Raw genomic sequence first — 20,103 nt, forward strand, 5'->3', positions numbered from 1 at the left:
ATATTTCATCAGAACTCACTTAGCGGTGATTGCAAATGTTGTTCAAAGGGCATTTGAAAAGTGCACCTCATAAATCACATCTTAAAGGCAAAGACATTATTAAAAATATCAAGAAATGTTATCGAGAAATTAAATGTAATTAATTTTTCAAAAATTAAAAAAAAAGCTAACAGTCAGTTTGACAGACATCTGTTTTCGAATCATAAATTCCACAAATGTCAAATCTAGTACTTCAAACAGACCATATTTAGGTCCTCTCTGAATGATTTCCTCTGAGAGTTATCATTTTCTCTTTGCCTATTACTCCACATCACTTTTGGTGATACCATATTTTTAGCAATATGACAGTTGCTTAATGCTGCTTAGCTTCACTGGTGCTTCAACTATAATGATCTTGAAATCTGCATCATGAATGGAGGAAGCAAGGGGCAGGTGGACCTGCAGGACAGCAGTGCTCAAGCTGACAAGTATTCTTTTTCAGTGCATTTATTGAATGTTGAATCTCACCACCTAGTATAATGAGTGTGGACTGCTTCCCACAACATGGTGCACTGTCTAAGGAATACATATGTAAATCCATGTTCTCGGGGGAGTTATAGAAATCAGGTGTTGCCAGTATTCCCAGTATTCAAGTTAGCACCACATTTTTACCCATTGGATTCCTGTATGTACATGTGAAAGTCCTCTTAATGACAGATTTTTCATCATTTCTGTGCTAATTACTTCAAGTTTCGGTTTAATCAATGTGTCAAACCTGTTGATACTAAACTGTCAAAGATGAATCTTCTGCTGGCAATCAGAACTAAAGCAGAGGATCTTGGAACAGTTTAAGGTTGATGAAGACTTTCAGAATAATATGTTCTGGCTACCCATCACGCTTGAAAGAAACAGTATTCAGTATTCTATGTTTTCGATAATTTCTATTGAATCTGAGAAACGAGAAACGGCATTGCTAATTTCCTGAAGAATTAGCACAGGTGATGCAATCAAACCAAAAACAATTCACTGAAGAAGCCATATGACTGACCCTGCAGACTCCTGAGGGGAGACGTGAGAGTGTCCATGAGTGGAAGGTCACTTTGGATAATGCGAAGCGTCCATCTATCATAATGACCAATAGCCCCAAAACATTCACCCAAAACAAACAAGAACCATCAATCTCCCACGGCAAGTCCTTGAACTGAGTCCTCCGTGTTACATACCCTTTCCAGAGCAACTTTAAATTGGGCCCTTTTGTCTACTGCCATGACAATAGGAGTACACCTTTGTGAAGCTGTGCCTGACTAGCTTATTGGCTGCTCTGCAGGTTGATAGTATGATTGGTTCACCTTGTTTCCTTGTAACAATACTGTAAGTGCTACTGTTAATATCTGATGTGGTTCTGCTTTGAATGCCTTGCAGAACGTCCTTGCTGGGGTCATTAATAGTCATTGCTGTCTAGCGGCACTGGCCATTAAGCATGATTCAGTCCTTCTGGAGATGCCTGCCTCAGAGGTGGGATCAAGGGTTTCTTCTAACCTGCTAATGAATTAATGTTAATGTATCTTAGACTTAACACCTCAAAAGTCTTTAGCCTGGGTTTGTTCTTCTAAATTTGTAAATAATGCCATTTGTTAAACACCATTAATAGAAAACACAGACTTTTTATTCTGATAAACAGGGAATGGAGTGTTAGATGGATATCTGGCTGTATTTGATGATAAATATATTACTAAGAAAATCTGTAATTAATCATTATGATGACAGATAGTGGACACGTCTGTTATTATGACATCCATAACAAATGTTCATATTCTGGACTGGAGCACTGACAGAAACTTTGTGTTTGTGAAAAATATGTGACTGAAATATATTAATTACATATAACAAATCAAAGTCAAAAGGTGGGTAGAGACCAAGAGTGCTGGAATGACACATCACAACAAAAGCATATAGTACAGTGTCGGTTTTTCTCAGTAGGGAGATGTCAGTAGGTAATAGGGCTATCATGGCTTGAGAAGAAGGAGGCTATTTACTTTTTTTAAGTGTTACATTTTTGAGCATGAATCACTCCACTTAACACATTGATCTCAGATGGGCCACTGGACCGAGGCAACAAGAAGTCTCTGTTGGCGATAACAAATGAACACAGAAGTGGGAGGGGGGTTTAATTGTGTACTCAGTCCTTTTTCATCAACCTGCGTTGTCCGAGTCTGCACCTTGATATCCGAGTAGTGGCGTGACGTGCTTAGGTTCTCAGTGTGAACAAAACGCACCTTTCCGCAAAGTGTGCCGTGACGGAAAGTCCCTGGAAAAGATTACCTAGCCATGCAGGGTGAGCTGTGGGTGTTCGTCAGTGGATGGCTTGGCCAATTACTCACTTCTGACTGACCGGGAACAAGCACAGTGCGCCGCAAACGCATCTCGTAATTTCATAATTTCATAATTTTGCTTCCCGGCATACACAACATGTTACCTTCTGTTACCTAGTGACGTGTTAAAAATCAAGTTGATGCAGCCTATTGTACAGAGCCTACGGAATGTCACAGAGAGTACAGAGTGCATAATCAGATTCTGTGGAAGAGGCTTCAAATTCAGAGCGGCCATGAAGAAAGTGGTCCCCTGGAATTCAAATCAAAAGAGAGACGGCCGCATCAAAAGGAGTTTTTCAGACTTGTCAAAAGACTCAACCGAACCATGAAGAGTTTTCTTTTTTATCTCTGAGAAAAGTTAAACAAGTTTAGATTTCTTTGTTTGTTGTTCAAAGTGAGGCGCCATATGTCATTTTTCATAATGGGGAGTCTAAGAGCAAGGCCTGCCCGAAGCCATCTTTCCTGCAGAGCTTACATCGTATGACTTCGGAGTGCTCACCCTCATTTATCCTTTCCTGAAGAATAGGACCGAACTGCTTTGGACTTTGTGCAGACTGCTGAACGGACATAAAACTTACACTTGCTAAATGGGGTTGCCAGTTGAATTCAGTGAACACGTTTATTCTCAGTGATATGTAATAGAACACTGCCAAGTTTCTTTTTACTTTCTCATACAAAAATGTATATTCTGAGAAACTTAGATAATTCAGTATATTTAAATATGTAAATTATTGCCTTTCTGGTATATTGCAAAATATTTTTGATTAGGATTAAGTCTCACTCCACTGGCTCCCTGTAGCTGCCCGCATCATGTTCAAGGCCTCGATGCTCGTGTACAGGATGACCAACAAAACTGCACCTAAGTACCTGAAATCACTGCTGCAACCCTATGTTCCCTCCTGACTGCTACGCTCTGCCACCGAATGGCACCTGGCGGTCCCGTCATATTGTGATGTTAAATCACTATCCAGGACTTTCTCTGCTGTTTTCCCCCGGTGGTGGAATAAACTTCCACACCTCATCCATTCTGCTCATCCGAGTCCTTCTCTGTCTTCAAGAAACATCTGAAGATACAGCTCTTCCACTCTCACCTGAGCACCTGAATGACTTCCCCCCTATCACCTACTAAACTAAAAAAAGATGTAATGGTTTGGCTGTAATAGTTTAACGTAATGGTTTGGTTGTAATGGTTTAACGCAATTGTTTGGTTCAAATGGTTTAACGCACTTGCTAGCTTTACCTGCTGCTAGGTACCTCGCCTAGCCAACCTTTAGAACTTTGTCATGCAGTACTTCTAATATTGTTGACTCTGTATGGTTTTTTGCTTGTGTTGTATTGTACCTCACTTGTAAGTCGCTTTGGATAAAAGTGTCTGCCAAATGAATAAATGTAATGTAAATGTAATGGCCTGAACAACTTAATTTTCAGTGTATTACAATATATTTCATTTCCATCTTTGTCTTGTTTCTACTGGGCTGTCAAAGTGAACATGTCATGTTTTTTCTTTTCCTTACCGCTCAGTATCAGTTGGGAAGAGGGGTCCCAATCTGACATCCAGCTTTTACCGGTCTCTAAACAGATGCAGTAAACCACCTTGCAAGTGCTCAGATGACACTTTAAAAAGGGGACTCTGATCTGTCAGTGATTATGATTTGGAATATTTTAGTCATTGTGAAATTTCACACCATTGATGCAAAAGTTTTTTGTTTGGTTGGTTTTGAGCTAATACAGTAGACATGGAAATCATTGTTATTCCTATGTTAAGAAATGAATAAATACTTTAGGATTTCTATCTGTTGGGATGTAAGGCAGGATGTAAGGCAGGGAGTGTAGCCTCCAGAGGCAGTAGTGAGGTGTGCAGCATTGCGCTTGTAGCAACACACACAATCACTATGTTGCACAACTGAAGCATACAAAGAACAAGAAGAAGGGATAACACCTTTGATAATAATTTACTGAATGGACTGAATGGGGAAAAATAGAACAAACCAAAAACCAAAAGCAAAATGACACAATTGTTACTTTGTGGAAACCAATAATACAGGCAATTTAGACAAAAGCCAATGAAACTTGGTAATTAGAGTTGTCTTTGCAGTGGAGGACATGCATTAAGTAGTATATTTACCGTAGTGAAATGTAATGACTGTGTCATAAACTCATGAATCTACAGTGACTCTTTTGACATAAAAGAGGCAGAGGATTTGCATGTGAAATCTTTCAAGCTGTCTTCAGTGAAGACGGCAATGTATAAAACACTGAGGCACTTTTTCAAAATGCTTTAAATGCTTTAAAAAAGATAATTGCTTTTGTCAAGAAACGCTTCATGATTTTCAGAATAACCACAACACCCGTTGTCCTCCGCTTTGATGGATTTAAGTGTTACTTTTTTGTATCTCACACAGCAAGAGTTTCCTGCAAATAATGAGAATTGTTGTTGAAAAATGTAATGGTTTTTTAAATTGGTCTCTCAAAGGACAAAGCATATCGTACCGATTATAGAGGTCAAAGTGCACTTTCTAGGTCAAAGTGCACATGCGTACATCCAGGTTTAGATATGCCTACTTAATGATCTAATTACATTGTGTATAATTAAAACAACATAGAAAGAACATTTAAACTGTCATAGAATAAAAATGATCTTGTCAAAGTGGGCATTCTCAAGCAATCTCTCCTGTATATTCACAGTGCACATATGGTAGAGGAACAGTATGGACCATTGAAGATATCTTTAAAATCTAGATCTGTGGTTGGAAAGACACTGTGTTATTCAACTGTAGCATGATTATGAGTAGTAATAATTGCTGGCTGTGTGTTCCACTTGGTGTACGAAACTCTCCATTTTCAAATCTGGAGAGTCGTCACAGCAAAAGTCCATGTTCTTTGGCTGACTCAGCTAGCACAGCAGTTATGACTGGATCCCATCACTCATCGATTTATTTTGAAGTTCACCAAGCTGCTCATAAATACGTACACGTGAGAGGTTGTCCACAGACAAGTGTCCAGTCCTACACTTTATGTCACTTTGCATCACTCCCCTCCTCCCTTCCTGGTGACAAACAAAACTGAATCATCAGGCCACGCAGAGGGTAAGCTTAGGGAGGGCAACATTCACCTCAGTATGTTCCGTAGTGTTCACCAGACATTACCCAGAATCCTCTTATTTCTGGTAGGGGAGGGTATGTTAAGCAAAACATGCATGCTAATACGTTAGATCCTCCAAGCACAATCTACCTCGGCTTTGTTAGAACTGGCTTGACCGGTCCTCCATACCAATCATGGCTTACTTTTGGAGCGATGAATAGGAGGCTGCCGCGGTCCGATGCCCGGCCATATATTTTTCGTTCCCGCTGTGAGTAGGTCACGTCCCACGGTAGATGAGGCCCCGAGGTGATTGGATTCCCTCCCGCCGCTGTTCAGGAACAATAACTCGGAGCTGTCGTGCTGGGCTTCAGGGAGGATGATGCCAAAGGGCAGAGCTAACAGATTTACGGGGAACATTCTCGTTCACGAACGGAGCAGTGCGCAGCCAGCTGACATGATGCAATTTGCAACTCCTCTTTTTTGCTATTGTGTGTGTATGTGTGAGAGAGAGACAGACAGAGAGAGAGAGAGAGAGAGAAAGAGAGAATTTTACCTCTTTACCTCTTACCACTGTAGATAACGGACAATCATGACATGTCTGTGATGTGGAAATTATGGAGAGTACTGTGCATGTCTGGATAACTCTGAAAACCGAAGTAAAGCTGAAACTTGAAGTACACAGGCTTATCTCTTTATACAATTATTTTGAAGTTTGTCATGGATTAAAACAAACAAACAAAAACTTATAATAAAATAAACAATACATGTAAAGCATGTAACTTTAAAAGGCAAAGACGTGTTGCTAGTACAATTAAGAATTCAAGCTATTGTTACTTTTTTAACCTTCATAACAATGTTCGGTAATAAAAAAGTAACAGCTGCTTGAATTGTGGTCATCAGAGGTAAGGGCAAACCTCAGAGCAGGATGACAGGGCACAGATTACATTTTACGTGTTCCAATTGCTTGTCTCTGATTTATGTCACTCCCATAAATTCACATCATGACACGTGACCAGGATTAGAATTGTCCATATACTCTAACCTTGTGCCAAAAAAGCACTTTGACTTTCACCTCTGCCTCTGTAACGAACAGCCATTCTATGCGTTGATGCAAGTCTGACATGGTGCGGAAACGACGGCGTGGCTCTATTGAACAGGGTAACTGGAAGAGACGGCGCGTTTCTGGTGTGAGAGCTGCACAGAAACTACGTCGGTGAAGAACAAGACGCAGTGGAATCGGGCGAATGGGTCAAGCGGACAACTTTGCACAAGTTCCGGCGACATACACTCCACGGTATTCTTAACCTCAAGGAATAACTTGAACCACAAATTACGGTCTTCTTGCAGGGCCCAGCGATAAAGCTGCCAGCACTCACTGAAATACGCCCGGGGACCCATAAATGACCAAGTCTCCACAGTGCATGTCACCCACTTCCCGGTTACAGCAGAGCCATAAACAACAGAGATGACATACGTGCCACACACAAAACACATTGGCTAACGCCACCTAAACTCTTTGTGACCTTTGGATCGCTTTATAGTTCCTTTGTCTAGCTTTTTGTGGTTTTGACAGCAAATGCGCAAAATACAAAGTGAGCTGTATGTTATATAATCCCACACATCTGACATACAAAAAGAATAGATTCATTATAAAATTCTGAGTAAGGCATTCTGAACAATACTGTTTTTTTCCTATTTGAATATCTGAAATATTTTGTTAAGCGTAAGTTGGTAACTGGTTCTGACACTTTTTTCATGAAACAGAAAGGTTTTTCCTTGTAGAGCTTTCAGTTACAATGACCCATGCAAATTTTCTCTTTCAACATACAGTCCCTGAGTGCTCATTAAATGCACTTCTACTCCATTTGTAATTATTGTAGTTGTGAATGTTGCTGACATTTACAGAAATGTGCTATTATGGCTATCAATTTTCATTTCTAATTGTAGGTTAAAGAATGTGGAATAGGAAAGTTTTCAATTGATATTATTAAAATGCTAAGATTTTTACCTGAAGAAATTGAAGAAATTCCATGTGACACACCAAAATGTATTCTGTAACCATTTACTTTGTAAAGCTTACTTACCGTCACTTATGATCTCTATTGTTTAAATACACCGAATGAAATGTACATTGAATCAGTAAAAAGATCAAAATTCTATTACAGAACATTATTTTTAGACATGAGTGACAAATGAATATAAAATAAGGTGATATATTGATGCAGACTTTATCCAATTAATTTTAATATTAAGCAAATGACCAAACATTTATTTCAAGTCTTACACATAGAGAAAATTATTACACAGAATTGCTCAGTTTAAAAAAAAAAAAAAGGCTGGACCACGTTCAGGTTTTGACCAAGACCATGACACCTAAGGCAGATGGAGAGACCAACATCGATTTAATTAATGCAAACAGATCTCGAACAAGAAAGACCTGGGTCACATACAGAAACTGAAGGCAGCAGTCTCCTAATCTGTCGCAGAATCACATGACCTAGACATATTATGTCATTCATATTCCTATTCCGAAGCGCAAGACAAAATGCTGGGCAAAAAAGGGCAGATAAATATGCGTAAGGTGACTTTAAATATGTACGAATATGCACTGTTTTTTAATTTTTTTTTTTACAAAAAAGCAAGTAAACAATGCACACATTCGATTGGTTGGTTGTTTAGAATCCAGTTTTAATATTTTAAATGAATCATAGAAAGCACATGAAAACATTTTCTCAGTTTAGTTACAAAAGTGGGTTATCTAAAAGGGCTAATCATTGCATTCACAAAAAATGGCTAACAAATAAGTATTTTTCCTTAAAAAATTCCCCACCCCAAATATATAAACTTAATTGTTTAATCACGGTATATACAGGGCATAACATTCTTGCATCTTAACAATTATCGAGAAAGACTGAGGTATACCACCAGGAAAAAAAAAATCCAGCTGACATGAAACATTCTCACAGCATTACCAAAACATTGTACTGACATTACTGCATTACCCAGATGGCGTTGCTACCTCATGAGAATGTTACATGTTAGCTGGAGCTCAAAATAAAGTAAAGCAAGAATGAATGCCTTGATTGCTTAAAACAAGCGCATGACACTTTTGTGAAACAATCTGATTGGACCGTGCCAGAGTACATTTGTCTGTTGTGCCATGTGAAGTCATGAAGGCCATTGCAAATAATCCAAAGCTGTTTAGGTGGTCAATATATACAAGGGGGAGTGTATTATAATTAGAAATTAGGAATGGTTTGAATGAAAATGCTCATTTTATTTGCTTAATAACAGGTACACAGTATTCATTAACAACATAATTATTTACTTATTAGTGTATATAAATACACACTCCATATATACTAATATATACTAGTATGTAAAATACACACTAATAAGTAAATATATATATATATATATATATATATATATATATATATATATATATATATATATATAATATATAAAAACAGAATGAAAGCCAGATGCAATTCTGAAACTCATGCAAGTTTTGAAAGTGGATTCAGTTATCACAGTATTGTACAAAAAATAATTACAGTTTATCAAAATAACACCTTATTTAGCACCTCAGAGTTTGTGTTCAGAACAAGCACCGTTGTAACTTTCTCGTGCAGCACCTGGAGACTCCAAAATGGGGTGGTTATTCCCACTGATCTGGTGACCGCCATGTGTTGTTGCCCGCGCCCCTCTCTCTGCCACGCCATCGTTAAAATTGTCCTTTACAGGCTTCCATAACAGGTTTAAGTCATGTGATTCTGGCCCTACAAGGGCAACGAGTATTTTCTAGATAGCACGTACATACACGGCAAGACATACTCTCCACTCTGTTCTTATTCGAAACTTGCATGTGGCGAGAGGAGGGTCAGGGGTGGGTACCGCGTTCTCGGCTTGCTCGATGATCCCGCTGTCTCCACTGCATCTACCCGAGGAAACAGACAGGTCCGACCTCGAACCCAAATCTCTGGTTCGGATCCCCAAAGTCATTCAACATCACGTCGATGATTGGCACCTGGTCGATTTTCGGAGTGTTGATCTCCATTACAGTCTTTCCGTAGCCCTGCCTTGACTGCAAGAAAGAAATAAAAAAAAAAATGGCTTCAGTTGGGACAAGTCAACAAATAGCCCTTTGCACCTTTCCCCCATCAGAGATAACAAACTTGTTACTCTGGGGCTCATAATAGGTTCGAGCAAGCAACCAGCTATAATTAATATTGTCCCATTCAATTTTAATTACATAGATACCAAATTATTCAACATCTTGATTCAGTTCCAAACAGTTGTCCCCACTTCATTGGAATAACTTGTTTGGCTGTCTACATTCACTGCAGGAAATATTGATTGTTCTACTTATGATATGCAATTGACTCTTAATGATTGCATATGCTTGGAACTGTTTCGACATTGTGCACTTTAACTGGAGTATGTACGTATCAGGAGGAAGTCAATTGGTGGAATTGTAATGAGATCAGCTGCACACAATTATGCAATTATACACATCGATGCACATATATGGAGTTGTGTGTGTATTTTAAGCACAGCCTCAGCGAGGCCAGCGTTCAGAGCTCAGGGAAGCGTACGCACCGCGCAGCCGTCTGAGAGGGCGTTGATGTAGGGGTTGTTGTCGTAGGACATCTCCTCATCGTTGGATCCCAGGAACCGCAGCGCTTTGTCGTAGCTGTCCGTCCTGGCATCGTGCCAGGCCACCGACTGGTGGCAGATGTAGGTGAAGTTCTGTCTGGCTGAAGCGCTCAGCAGTTTGAGGAACGTCATCTGGACCATGTTGATGGTATTCTCCTCAACATCCACATATGAGAGCTGTGGGAGGCGAGGACAACAACATACATGGGAGCAAGTTCAAACTCCATAAACTGAATGGAGAGGAAGCTATGCCATTCATTTTAACTGGCTGAATGTCTTACATCCCTAAACTACGATGCAGTTTAAATGTACATATATGAAGAACTACAGGAACAATTTATTCTGTACATTTTTAAAATATGCAAAAAAGAGATGCTATAAGTGTCATCTTACAACATACCCCAACATATATATAAATGTCACTATATAACTTACACAGTTTTTCAAAGTTTAAAGAGTTTATATATAAAAGGTAAAATATTTCACAATGTTGCAATGTATCCTATAATATCCATAAAATAGTACAATAGAACAGTGATAATAACATATAGTTTTTACAAACTGTATGTATTAGGTATATACAATGCATGTCAACACACATTGCTCTTTCTTGTAAAGGTGGTCAGGAATCAAACAGCAAAGTATGAAGGGTGAACACACAGTTTATGCCCCAGACTCACAAATGCAGTACAATACTTAATAAATCCCGTTACTTTCCAGCATCTGCCGAGCGGGATATAAAAAGAACAGCACTGTGAGTGTGGCCAACGCGGCGAGAGCCGGTGAACGTTCAGTTCTCGCCGGGGCCGGCAGCCTCGGTTCACCTCCTGCGCCGCACTGGGCCACGTTCCACTGCCGCTCCGTGCTGCTATTTCCGTCCCGCCCGCCTCAGAGAGGTACTTAGAGATTGATAAAAAAAGGTGGCCCGCTGCGGCTGATTAGCGGCCGCAGAGACGTTTTAGCTGTGCATTGGGCGGAACAACCGGGGAGACTTAGTAGGGGGGTAGCGGAGAGAAGAAAGCCTGAAGTCCACTTACTATTTTACCACGTTTGAATTCGCTGAACCATGATCCCGGGGCCTCCTTCGGCCAGGAAGATATTCTGACCTATTGTGGCAAACAAATGACAGAGATGAATGGCCACACAAAGGGCGCGTTCCCTTTCATCCACTGTTAATGCTTTTGAAAAATATGGGAGACAGTCTATTGGTCCTAACTTTATAGGACAGCCAATATGCAGTAGGCGGCTAACACGAACAGTACATAAAATCATATTAGCGATGTAAAATTTACACCACTTGAATGCCAACATCTGTTTCTGATTAGATATCAACATGAATTTACCAAATGTTAAACATTATGCAGTTTAATGGTAGAAATTGAAAATGTGTAATCTAATAAATTAATAATAGCTCAATATGGGTAAACTAACTTCCATCAAAGTAATGAAAACAAAAGGGTTTTCCAATGCTCAGCATTCCTGGTAAGAAATATTTACAGAAATTTTCCATTTCCTTGTCCTTAAATCCAATGGCATGAAATAAATGTCACTTACTCCAGTGGACTTCTTATCTGGGTAGATGCAGGTCTCTCCACCCGCTGTGAAATTGCAGAACACTTTGAACGAGTCTCCTGAACAGCCCTGGTTTGGATCAATCCAGTATTCACCTGAACATAAAACCCATATTTTAGTTTAAAATGAAGTCCATTCAATGAAATGACATAGACATACACTATGAACCATTAATCAGGCAAACTAGGAAAGCTTAATTTAAAGAGAAAACACAACAGTAATAGGTCAGATGTTAGATGTTTTCAAATACAGTGCTTTAGATACTTTTACTAAAAATGTAACTGAACAAAAGTGAAAAAGCCATTTTAACCCCATAATGAATGGTGCTATCACTTAATCACAGATTTGAAACACAAAACAATGAGTGTTTTGCTATGGCGAGCAAAAGGTTCAAATCAGCCAGTGGCCAGGGGTTACATCACTGAGTGATTACATCTCTGGCATTTCCCCCAGTTGTCCTTACTGGCCATGATCAGCAAAAATTAAGGTACCACCCCTGCCCCCCCCCCCCCCCCCCAGACCATGATCAGAGCAATCGATCTATCTCATGGATCACTGGCCCAGTTCAGAGCTCACTCACCATCGGGGAAATCGGGCTGACTGAGCTGGAGGTCTTTGCAGGTTCTGGCCGGGTTATTCTGCGAGCCCACGGGGAACTTCAGGCGTTCAATGTCCTGCTTGAGGTTGTTAAGTGACCCGAAGATGTCCTCCATGCCCTCGCCATAGTCCGTCATGGTTCCGGCTTCGTCGGCCTGGGCGTCGGGTGAGCGGCGGGTCTTCTTAGGAGACTGGATGGGCAGGGGCTGGATGATGTCACCGGGTGGACCCTTCAAGGGAGGAGCAAATGATCAACAATAAACCTCTTGTGCTTTCACATGGTTCTGTGATCACCCCTGTATGTCTGACTGTCAATGGCTGACATTGATGAAGTTAAGAGGAAATAATAGCTTAGCAATAAATGGACTGCTAGGTGACCTTGACAACTATCATGGGTTACGGTAGTATGAACTCCACTGAATGCCCCTGTGGTATATACTGTATATAGGATGTACCAGGCTACATCATTCAGTGTTCAGTCCAAACAACGTCCTGGCTCCAGTCAGGTATAACTTGTGTTACTAATGTATTTATGATGACTGATACCAAGCAAAATACCCAGAAAGTCTGTCCACCTGCAAGTCAAGAACAATGGTTGAGACTGAAAAGCTGTCATTCCTATGTAAAAAAGCAGTTGCAGGCTGGAGTGACTACAACATACAGCAGCAATATCAGTGTGTGGAAAGATAAAAGCACACAGCACAGCAGTGGGAAATATGTTTAACGGCTGCTGCATAAATGTGTACGTAAGTATAAGGGTGTGGTCAACGGATGCAGAAGATACTTTTTTCCCTGGATGACTTTCCTTGCCTAAGACTCCACCTTGGCTTTGAAACAGTGATTAAAAGGGTCACTTACGGGTGGACCAGGTGGCCCGATCATTCCTGTGTCTCCCTTCTGACCAGCAGGACCCTGTGAAGGCATGGAAATACGTCATTAGTTCAGAATGGTGCTGGTGCAATAAAACACAGCGTGATCATTCGGGGATGCCCCCAATATCAAAAAATCCAAAGCGAACTCACAGATGAACCCTTAGAGCCCTTGGGACCTTGAGGACCCTAAAGAAAGGAAAGAGACAGTGATGAATGAGCATGGTTGCAATGATAATGTTTTATCACAGAGGTGAAAAACTGTAGCGAACAACAATTATGGTAAACTTACAGGCAGACCTGGAGGACCAGGTGGACCGAGAGGGCCAGAAGCTCCACCAATGCCCTGTGAACAGAGAAGACATCAGTGAGATATTGGTGAGACATCAGACAGGGCTGGGTCTTCATGGCAACTCCAAGGTCAACTCAAGTCTCCCACAGGATTTGCATATTAAATGGAAGTGGGAGAGATCCAAGGTTTTGGCAGAGATATAGCAGAACATAGAAAGGAAAGACAATAGATCCTTACAGTAGAATTCTTACACCTGAATGTTTTTGGATGTCATTGTGTCCAAAAAGCAGTCATACATTATCTTGTGGTGACAGAACATTCTTCCTTTAACTGCTAGGACAAAAGTGTTTGCGTTCAATGTCGAGGACATTTAATCCGTCACTTACAGCATCACCCTTGGCACCTGCAGAACCCTGTTGACCAGGCAAACCTCGGTCTCCCTTCTCTCCCTGTTCACCAGGTGGCCCAATTAGACCGATTAGACCTGGGTGACCCTGGAGGACACAGACACAGAAACAGAGATGGTAATCATATATCAATAATAATAAATAACAACAACAAGATGCATATTACTAACAATAACATTATTAGTGGGTAGGATGGGCACATTGACTTAGAACTCTGGAAGTGAGGTCAAACACACATATTGGTACAGTCATGTTCCGACATGCTGTGATAAGCTTTGTGTAACTATAACATATATAAACGTAGTTAAGTTAAGCAAAATGCATATTAACAAAAAATAATAATGATGCATTTAATACCCATCAAAGTTGACCTCAGAGGACATGAGCTACCTGCAACAAAGATCTGTTACAGAACATTTTATCACAAACCATACCACCGAAGTATTATATACTAAAGTAATGAATGATTGCAAAAAATCCTATTGTTTAATGTCATCCCCATCTGGTGCTGTACCAGTTTACCTCAAGATAACCCCGTTGCGTCACATGGACTGTCCTTAGCCATACCACTAAGAGTTGAAAATGACACCATCGCTGGCCTGATAGACAATCTGCTCTCACATGTATTATAGATGGTACTTGTGGCATCCCTCTGCCATCTTTGAATGAACAAATTGCATTTTTGTGCGTGTTACCCTTTGCAGGGAATTCAAAGTGCTTTACAGTGACAGACCAATGTATACTGTCCACCTGGGTGAGGTATGGTTGAGTCAGCATCGCACTTTATGGTGTCATCCAAAAGACAGTGTCTTGCACAGCATCACTGCAGCAGGGCATTGGTTTGTACTCAGCCCATATGGAAGACTACAGACCCACAGAAAATAACAGAAACAAAAACACACTAATCCTAAAATATGTGGTCTTACCTTTTCACCCTTGGAGCCAGGATCACCCTTCAAGCCAGGAAGACCAGGGGGGCCCTAAATATAAAAAAAAAAAAAAAAAAAAAAAAAGCAGACTGAGAAATCAGGGTGTCTAAACAGCATGTCTTCAGGGGGTCTGTATGAGATTGTCTCTTCTCTTACCATGGGTCCAGGGGGGCCATCTTGTCCAGAAGCACCAGGCAGTCCTTGTTCACCCTGAAAAGATCCATTCCATTTTATAATGTATTGCTTTTGGGCATCCTTATGAAAGAGTTATATGCTTTCATTGATAAATCAATGACAAATTGATGTGAATATGCTTTTCAAGATACATTTGGCTTAAGGGATTTTAACTTTTATTAAGCCTTACCCCTTAAATATGCTGACCAGGTATAAAATAATGTGTTTCTATTTTCCCAGTGGGATCAAGTGGGATATGACACTCTCTGGCTTGATGATTTAGTTACGGTGTAATGACAGATAATTTCACTGCTTGTTGATGTGAAATACATACCTAATACATACATGCAAACATTAATAAAACAAATACTTTTTGATGCACAGGACACAGCATGTCTGTTTAAGGACATGAACATACAACCTATTTGTCCTTTTACAAAAACAAAAGTGCAGTGCATAATCATATTTTCATATTGTAATGTAAGGACACATCAACGGTGTTAATTTGAAGATTTACATTGAGTAATACTGACAGAAACCTCTGTCAAAATCCCCAAAACATAGATATGGAATTTTGAATATACAAGGAAATGCATTCTCTCTTGAACATATACAGTGGTATAAACTTACCAATATGTTGTGAAAGGCTATACATTAACTTTTTTATCAAATTATTGTACAAATTATGTACTGTATGAATGTTAGTAAAAACATGTAGCAAATAGATTTGTTAACTTACAACGGGGCCAGGGATTCCACGAAGACCCTCCGGACCGGGCTTTCCTGAGGGGCCCTGGGGGCCAACTGGCCCGGTTTTGCCTGGTGGACCCTCAGCTCCAGCTTCACCCTGTGGTTAGGAATTCAATTACAAAACAATACAGAGCTCTCATAGGTCTTCCATACCAAAAGAAACAGAACTCTCATAGGTCTTCCAAACCAAAAGAAACAGAGGTCTCACTGACTTTCCACACGAGTAGTTACTTTATAGACAACTGGGCTCCCTGCATTTTGCAACTGCAGGAGGCCCTATATGACTTTCTGCCTAATGTGTAACTGCCCGCTGTGGTTCAAAGCGTACTGCATCCCTTGGTAGTTCCTACTCTAATTGACTGTTTATTTGTCAGCACCAGTGGACCAATGTATGGATCTGCAAAGACCAGGTAATCCCTGGCACATAATTCTGGTTTGTACAGATAATATTCAAGTTGTGACTGTCTTGAACTGTCACAGGCAAGATTTGGTTTGGGAACTGGGTCCAAATCCAAATCTTACTGGCCACTGTGATCCATTGATCTTCCCATGGGACAAAAAGAGTACCATAAGCAATATGCCTGCATAAGCCACTGTGTCACTGTAACAACATTCTCTTCCCAACATCATCACTAAAGTGATGGGTACACAAATCTGTATTAGTGACTGGGACTTTTCAAATTTTGGTTTTGTGTATGGCTTGGCTAAACAGTATCACTAGAAAACTTATGAGAAAAGGTTTTGAGACATATGAGACCAAAACTGTCTATTGTGCCTCGTCTCATGAGACCAGTGGTGAAGTTCAGAATTGCCATGGATTTTATGTCAATTTGAATGAAATAACTTGCGCATGTGATAAAATTGTCTTGACATTTAATTATGCCAACACTTTGCTCTAAGTTCTTTGGAAGTCGGATTCATTCATCTGAATCGAAACCTTTCTCACTGGAGACTTTGTACCATTAAGATGATCTAAGTGAGACAATAATATGCTGCAGCAACACTGCCTCATCTAAAATTGACACTTTTTTAAAAGAGATTTTACCACTGCAAGAAAGGACTGCTGGGAAACGGCAGGTCCCTGGGGACTACAGCAGGTTGCAGTCGCCTTGGCCAGCTATTTTCAACACGAATACACTCACAGCCGATCAGACGTTTCTTCAGTCATTCCAGATAAGGACATCTACCACTACAGACTCAATTTGAGGCTCTTCCAAGGCAATCCAAACGTGGTCAAAAATAATTTAGGTAGGGTGGGTTTGGTGCTGTTTCCATTTTAAGCTTTCTGTTTGTTTTGGCGCCTGGAAAAAAGCCTACGTGCTTTGAATTCAGCGAACAGAGACAAAGGCATTAAACAAATGTCAACACAGAAATACCTGCAGGCTAAGCTCCACTGCTGATTTTATATGCGCCTGAGCATCAAACAGACTGGTGGAGTTTTTGGAACATGGAAATGCATTATTGATGAAAAAGGGTGCACATTCATACCTTTCCATCTAACAATTACTGAGCTTAATGAATGAAATCTTCTCTAGCACATTAAGTATTTTGGCAGAAGGAAAAGCACAAATCTGTCATTTGTCTTGTAGACAGACAGTGATTAGACAATGTCTTACCTTGGCTCCTTTTTCTCCTTGCCTGCCTTCAGCACCAGCAGCGCCTGGGGGTCCCTGGACAAAACGAAACAGCACACAGCTCAAAACTTGCAGCAGTCCCCACGGGTCCTTGGAACCATTGCATGGAAGAGCATGCATACAAGCATTTTGCATTCGGGGGCAACACGCATCATGAGGAATGACAATAACCACATTAGGTTAATGTCGTACATTCGAGCTAGCGGAATAAACCGCAAGTGAACACCAGAGGCATGATTGGCCACTATTCTCCCCATGCTGCTAGGACTGAATAGCAATTAGCTGTCATGGGAATTACCAGTGGGTATAGACTTGTATGCATGCTGGGTGCCATTTTAGGTTCACTGACAATCTAATGGCTCTCACAATGGCTTATGTATGGCTTAAAAGTGAATAGAGGTGGGGGGTAGGGGGTTATACATTTGGTCATTAGGTAGAAATCTATGCCCTCTGTACTATAGCCTTTGGTGCAGTGTACATGGATGTGTTTTCAATGGTGATGCATCCATACAAACTGAATCCGAAGCTTGTTGTTTTTTTTTTATGTGTGTGTGTAGGCTATAGGCCTAAAAAGTCAGAGTAGTAGACACGAGGGTGCTAATGTTGTACAATTAATTCAAAACACAAAAGAGTTATAGATATCACAGAAATCAACAGTTTGTTCTGTCTGGACAGATAACTTTGCGGTCATCATCACAAGGAGAACATTTTCTCTGATTCCAAATAACCTCAAGCGATCATCACCGCTGAAATGAAAACCTCAAACGATCATCACCGCTGCAAAGTATATATGTGATTCCAGTTGGCTGTGTTTTGATACAGAATTCACACCCTCTAGTGCGCTCAGAACAAAGCAACACCACGGCTTTCTGGACTAGACGGTGCTAATGGCCCTCCAATTATTTTGAGGTTTCCAGGTCATTGGTTCTCCCAATCGAAACCTCTCGAGCCTAAAAGAACTCTTTCAACTCGTTGAGGAGCCTCTGCATCAAAAAAACACCGGCGCGTCAGGCAAGGAGATGGAACAGAGCAGTGTGAAAGGCCAGCCAGCTTTCTGATTTCACAAGGATCAGACAGCAGGCCCCCCTCATAATTGGCCGAAAACACCTTTTTAGGGGCACGTCGTCTTAAGAACAACTACTTATCAAGCAGTTCTTTTCACGTAGCTAACAAAATAACTGCTGCCAAGTGACAGGGAAAAAAATAAAGTAATAAATACGCTTAGAACTACTGAGACAAGAAAACAGACAAATGAATAAGGCATGCGCCAGACGCCTTCGGTATTCTGAGCTCGTGAGGGGTTTCGGCTTCATTTCAAATAGCTGTGGGCTAAATGCTGAGGTAGCAAAACTCTTTGCTTCTAAGGCATGGCTAGTCCTTATGTGTGCATTATGAATTCAGGGCAGTGAATTCCCTGAGACTCACAGAAATCATCAATCTATCATTTGCAGGGTTTAAACCAGTGAATGATGAAAAAGCAGCTTCACTAATATGTTCTATGTGACATTAGTGGTTGGACCAGCTGATACAATACCTTTAATATTCATCACGTAAATGCCACATGTTTCAGAGAGCCAAAATTGCTCCCTCCACATTGCTCTCACTTATACCTTTTAATGTTTGTTGCTGCGGAACAGTTCAACGCATTATAATATTGCCTTGACATTTATCAAAAAAAAAAATGCATGAATTGCAAATAAGAAAAAATCAATGAAGTGATCTAAATCATATAATATGTGATCATACATTTTTGTGTCATTTCATAGATTTCAAAGTGCAAAACATTCCTAATTAATAAAAATATCTGTCACTATCATTGTGTGGGCAGTTGGGTCCTCAAGGTTGGGAATACAAGTGCAACACAGGTTAATATGTTTTGAAGGGTAAAGATACTGACATCATTAGTACTGACAGCATAATACTGAATATATACATAATAACTGAATATATCCTTGACCCAGCTTGTATATTGTCTTGTCTCTTGTTGAACAGATTGCCGTTCTGGAAAACAGGCATAGAAGGAATAGCTTTTTGTCACTAAGACCATGTAAATCCAAGAAGAAGGAGATGTAAGGATATAAATGTTCTCTAATTGATTGCTGTACAATTTAAAATAGGGGGAGAGGGGGCGCTTGTGTGTATCTGTGTATGTGTTGTGTGACAGACAGAGTGTGTGTGTATGTGTATGACTGAGAAAGAGAGAGAATGGCAAAATCCCTGAATTAACATGTGATGGACTAACACCTATTCATTTTTAAAAGCTGTCTTTTTCCATATTACCCTAAGCTTTCATTTGACTTCAGCGGTTAAATAATTTACTGCTAACTCAACTGTGAAATAAAAAGTTCTAGCTTCAAGGTAGACCAGTCAAAACATGTAATACTGCCCACAGCTATATATATATATATATATATATATATATATATATATATATATATTGCATTATGCCACAATTTTGACTTTTCCGTGTTTCAATCAGCTAAGATCAATATTCTATTAAGAAATGATCTTCATATATCATCCTGAGTGCTCTACCCAAATACGTTTGGAGGAGAATTTGTCTTTTCAGCACATTTTCAATTTCACATATGGATTTAATATCAGCACTAAATTGCTTTCTCGCTGAACTTTTGATATATTTTTATTTCCATTTACCAGCCATTCAGCACAATGACCCTCTTAAATCTCTGCTGCCATTTTCAATCTCTGCTATAATGAGACAGTTATCAGTTATCACGCCTCTGTGTTACACAATTAATTGTATGAAATAAAGAAAAAATATATATCT

The 20,103-nt window shown here is 40.1% G+C and overlaps 1 protein-coding gene across 1 annotated transcript in view; it reads right to left on the reverse strand.

The window, feature by feature from the left end:
- Positions 1-9,049: 9,049 nt before the first annotated feature.
- Positions 9,050-20,103, reverse strand: part of LOC118795494 (collagen alpha-1(XI) chain-like) — a 101,327-nt gene continuing 90,273 nt past the window's right edge. Inside the window, exons 55-67 of the mRNA XM_036554018.1 lie at positions 17,298-17,351; positions 15,671-15,778; positions 14,914-14,967; positions 14,755-14,808; positions 13,808-13,915; positions 13,422-13,475; positions 13,283-13,318; positions 13,119-13,172; positions 12,244-12,490; positions 11,646-11,758; positions 11,129-11,197; positions 10,035-10,268; positions 9,050-9,519 (exon numbers count right to left, since the gene is read on the reverse strand). Of these exons, the coding sequence (XP_036409911.1) occupies positions 9,373-9,519; positions 10,035-10,268; positions 11,129-11,197; positions 11,646-11,758; positions 12,244-12,490; positions 13,119-13,172; positions 13,283-13,318; positions 13,422-13,475; positions 13,808-13,915; positions 14,755-14,808; positions 14,914-14,967; positions 15,671-15,778; positions 17,298-17,351 (1,332 nt within the window). The 3' untranslated portion in view covers positions 9,050-9,372. The remainder of the gene's footprint in view (positions 9,520-10,034; positions 10,269-11,128; positions 11,198-11,645; positions 11,759-12,243; positions 12,491-13,118; positions 13,173-13,282; positions 13,319-13,421; positions 13,476-13,807; positions 13,916-14,754; positions 14,809-14,913; positions 14,968-15,670; positions 15,779-17,297; positions 17,352-20,103) is intronic.

The sequence above is a fragment of the Megalops cyprinoides genome, chromosome 20, assembly GCF_013368585.1.
Source record: "Megalops cyprinoides isolate fMegCyp1 chromosome 20, fMegCyp1.pri, whole genome shotgun sequence".
NCBI lineage: Eukaryota > Metazoa > Chordata > Actinopteri > Elopiformes > Megalopidae > Megalops > Megalops cyprinoides.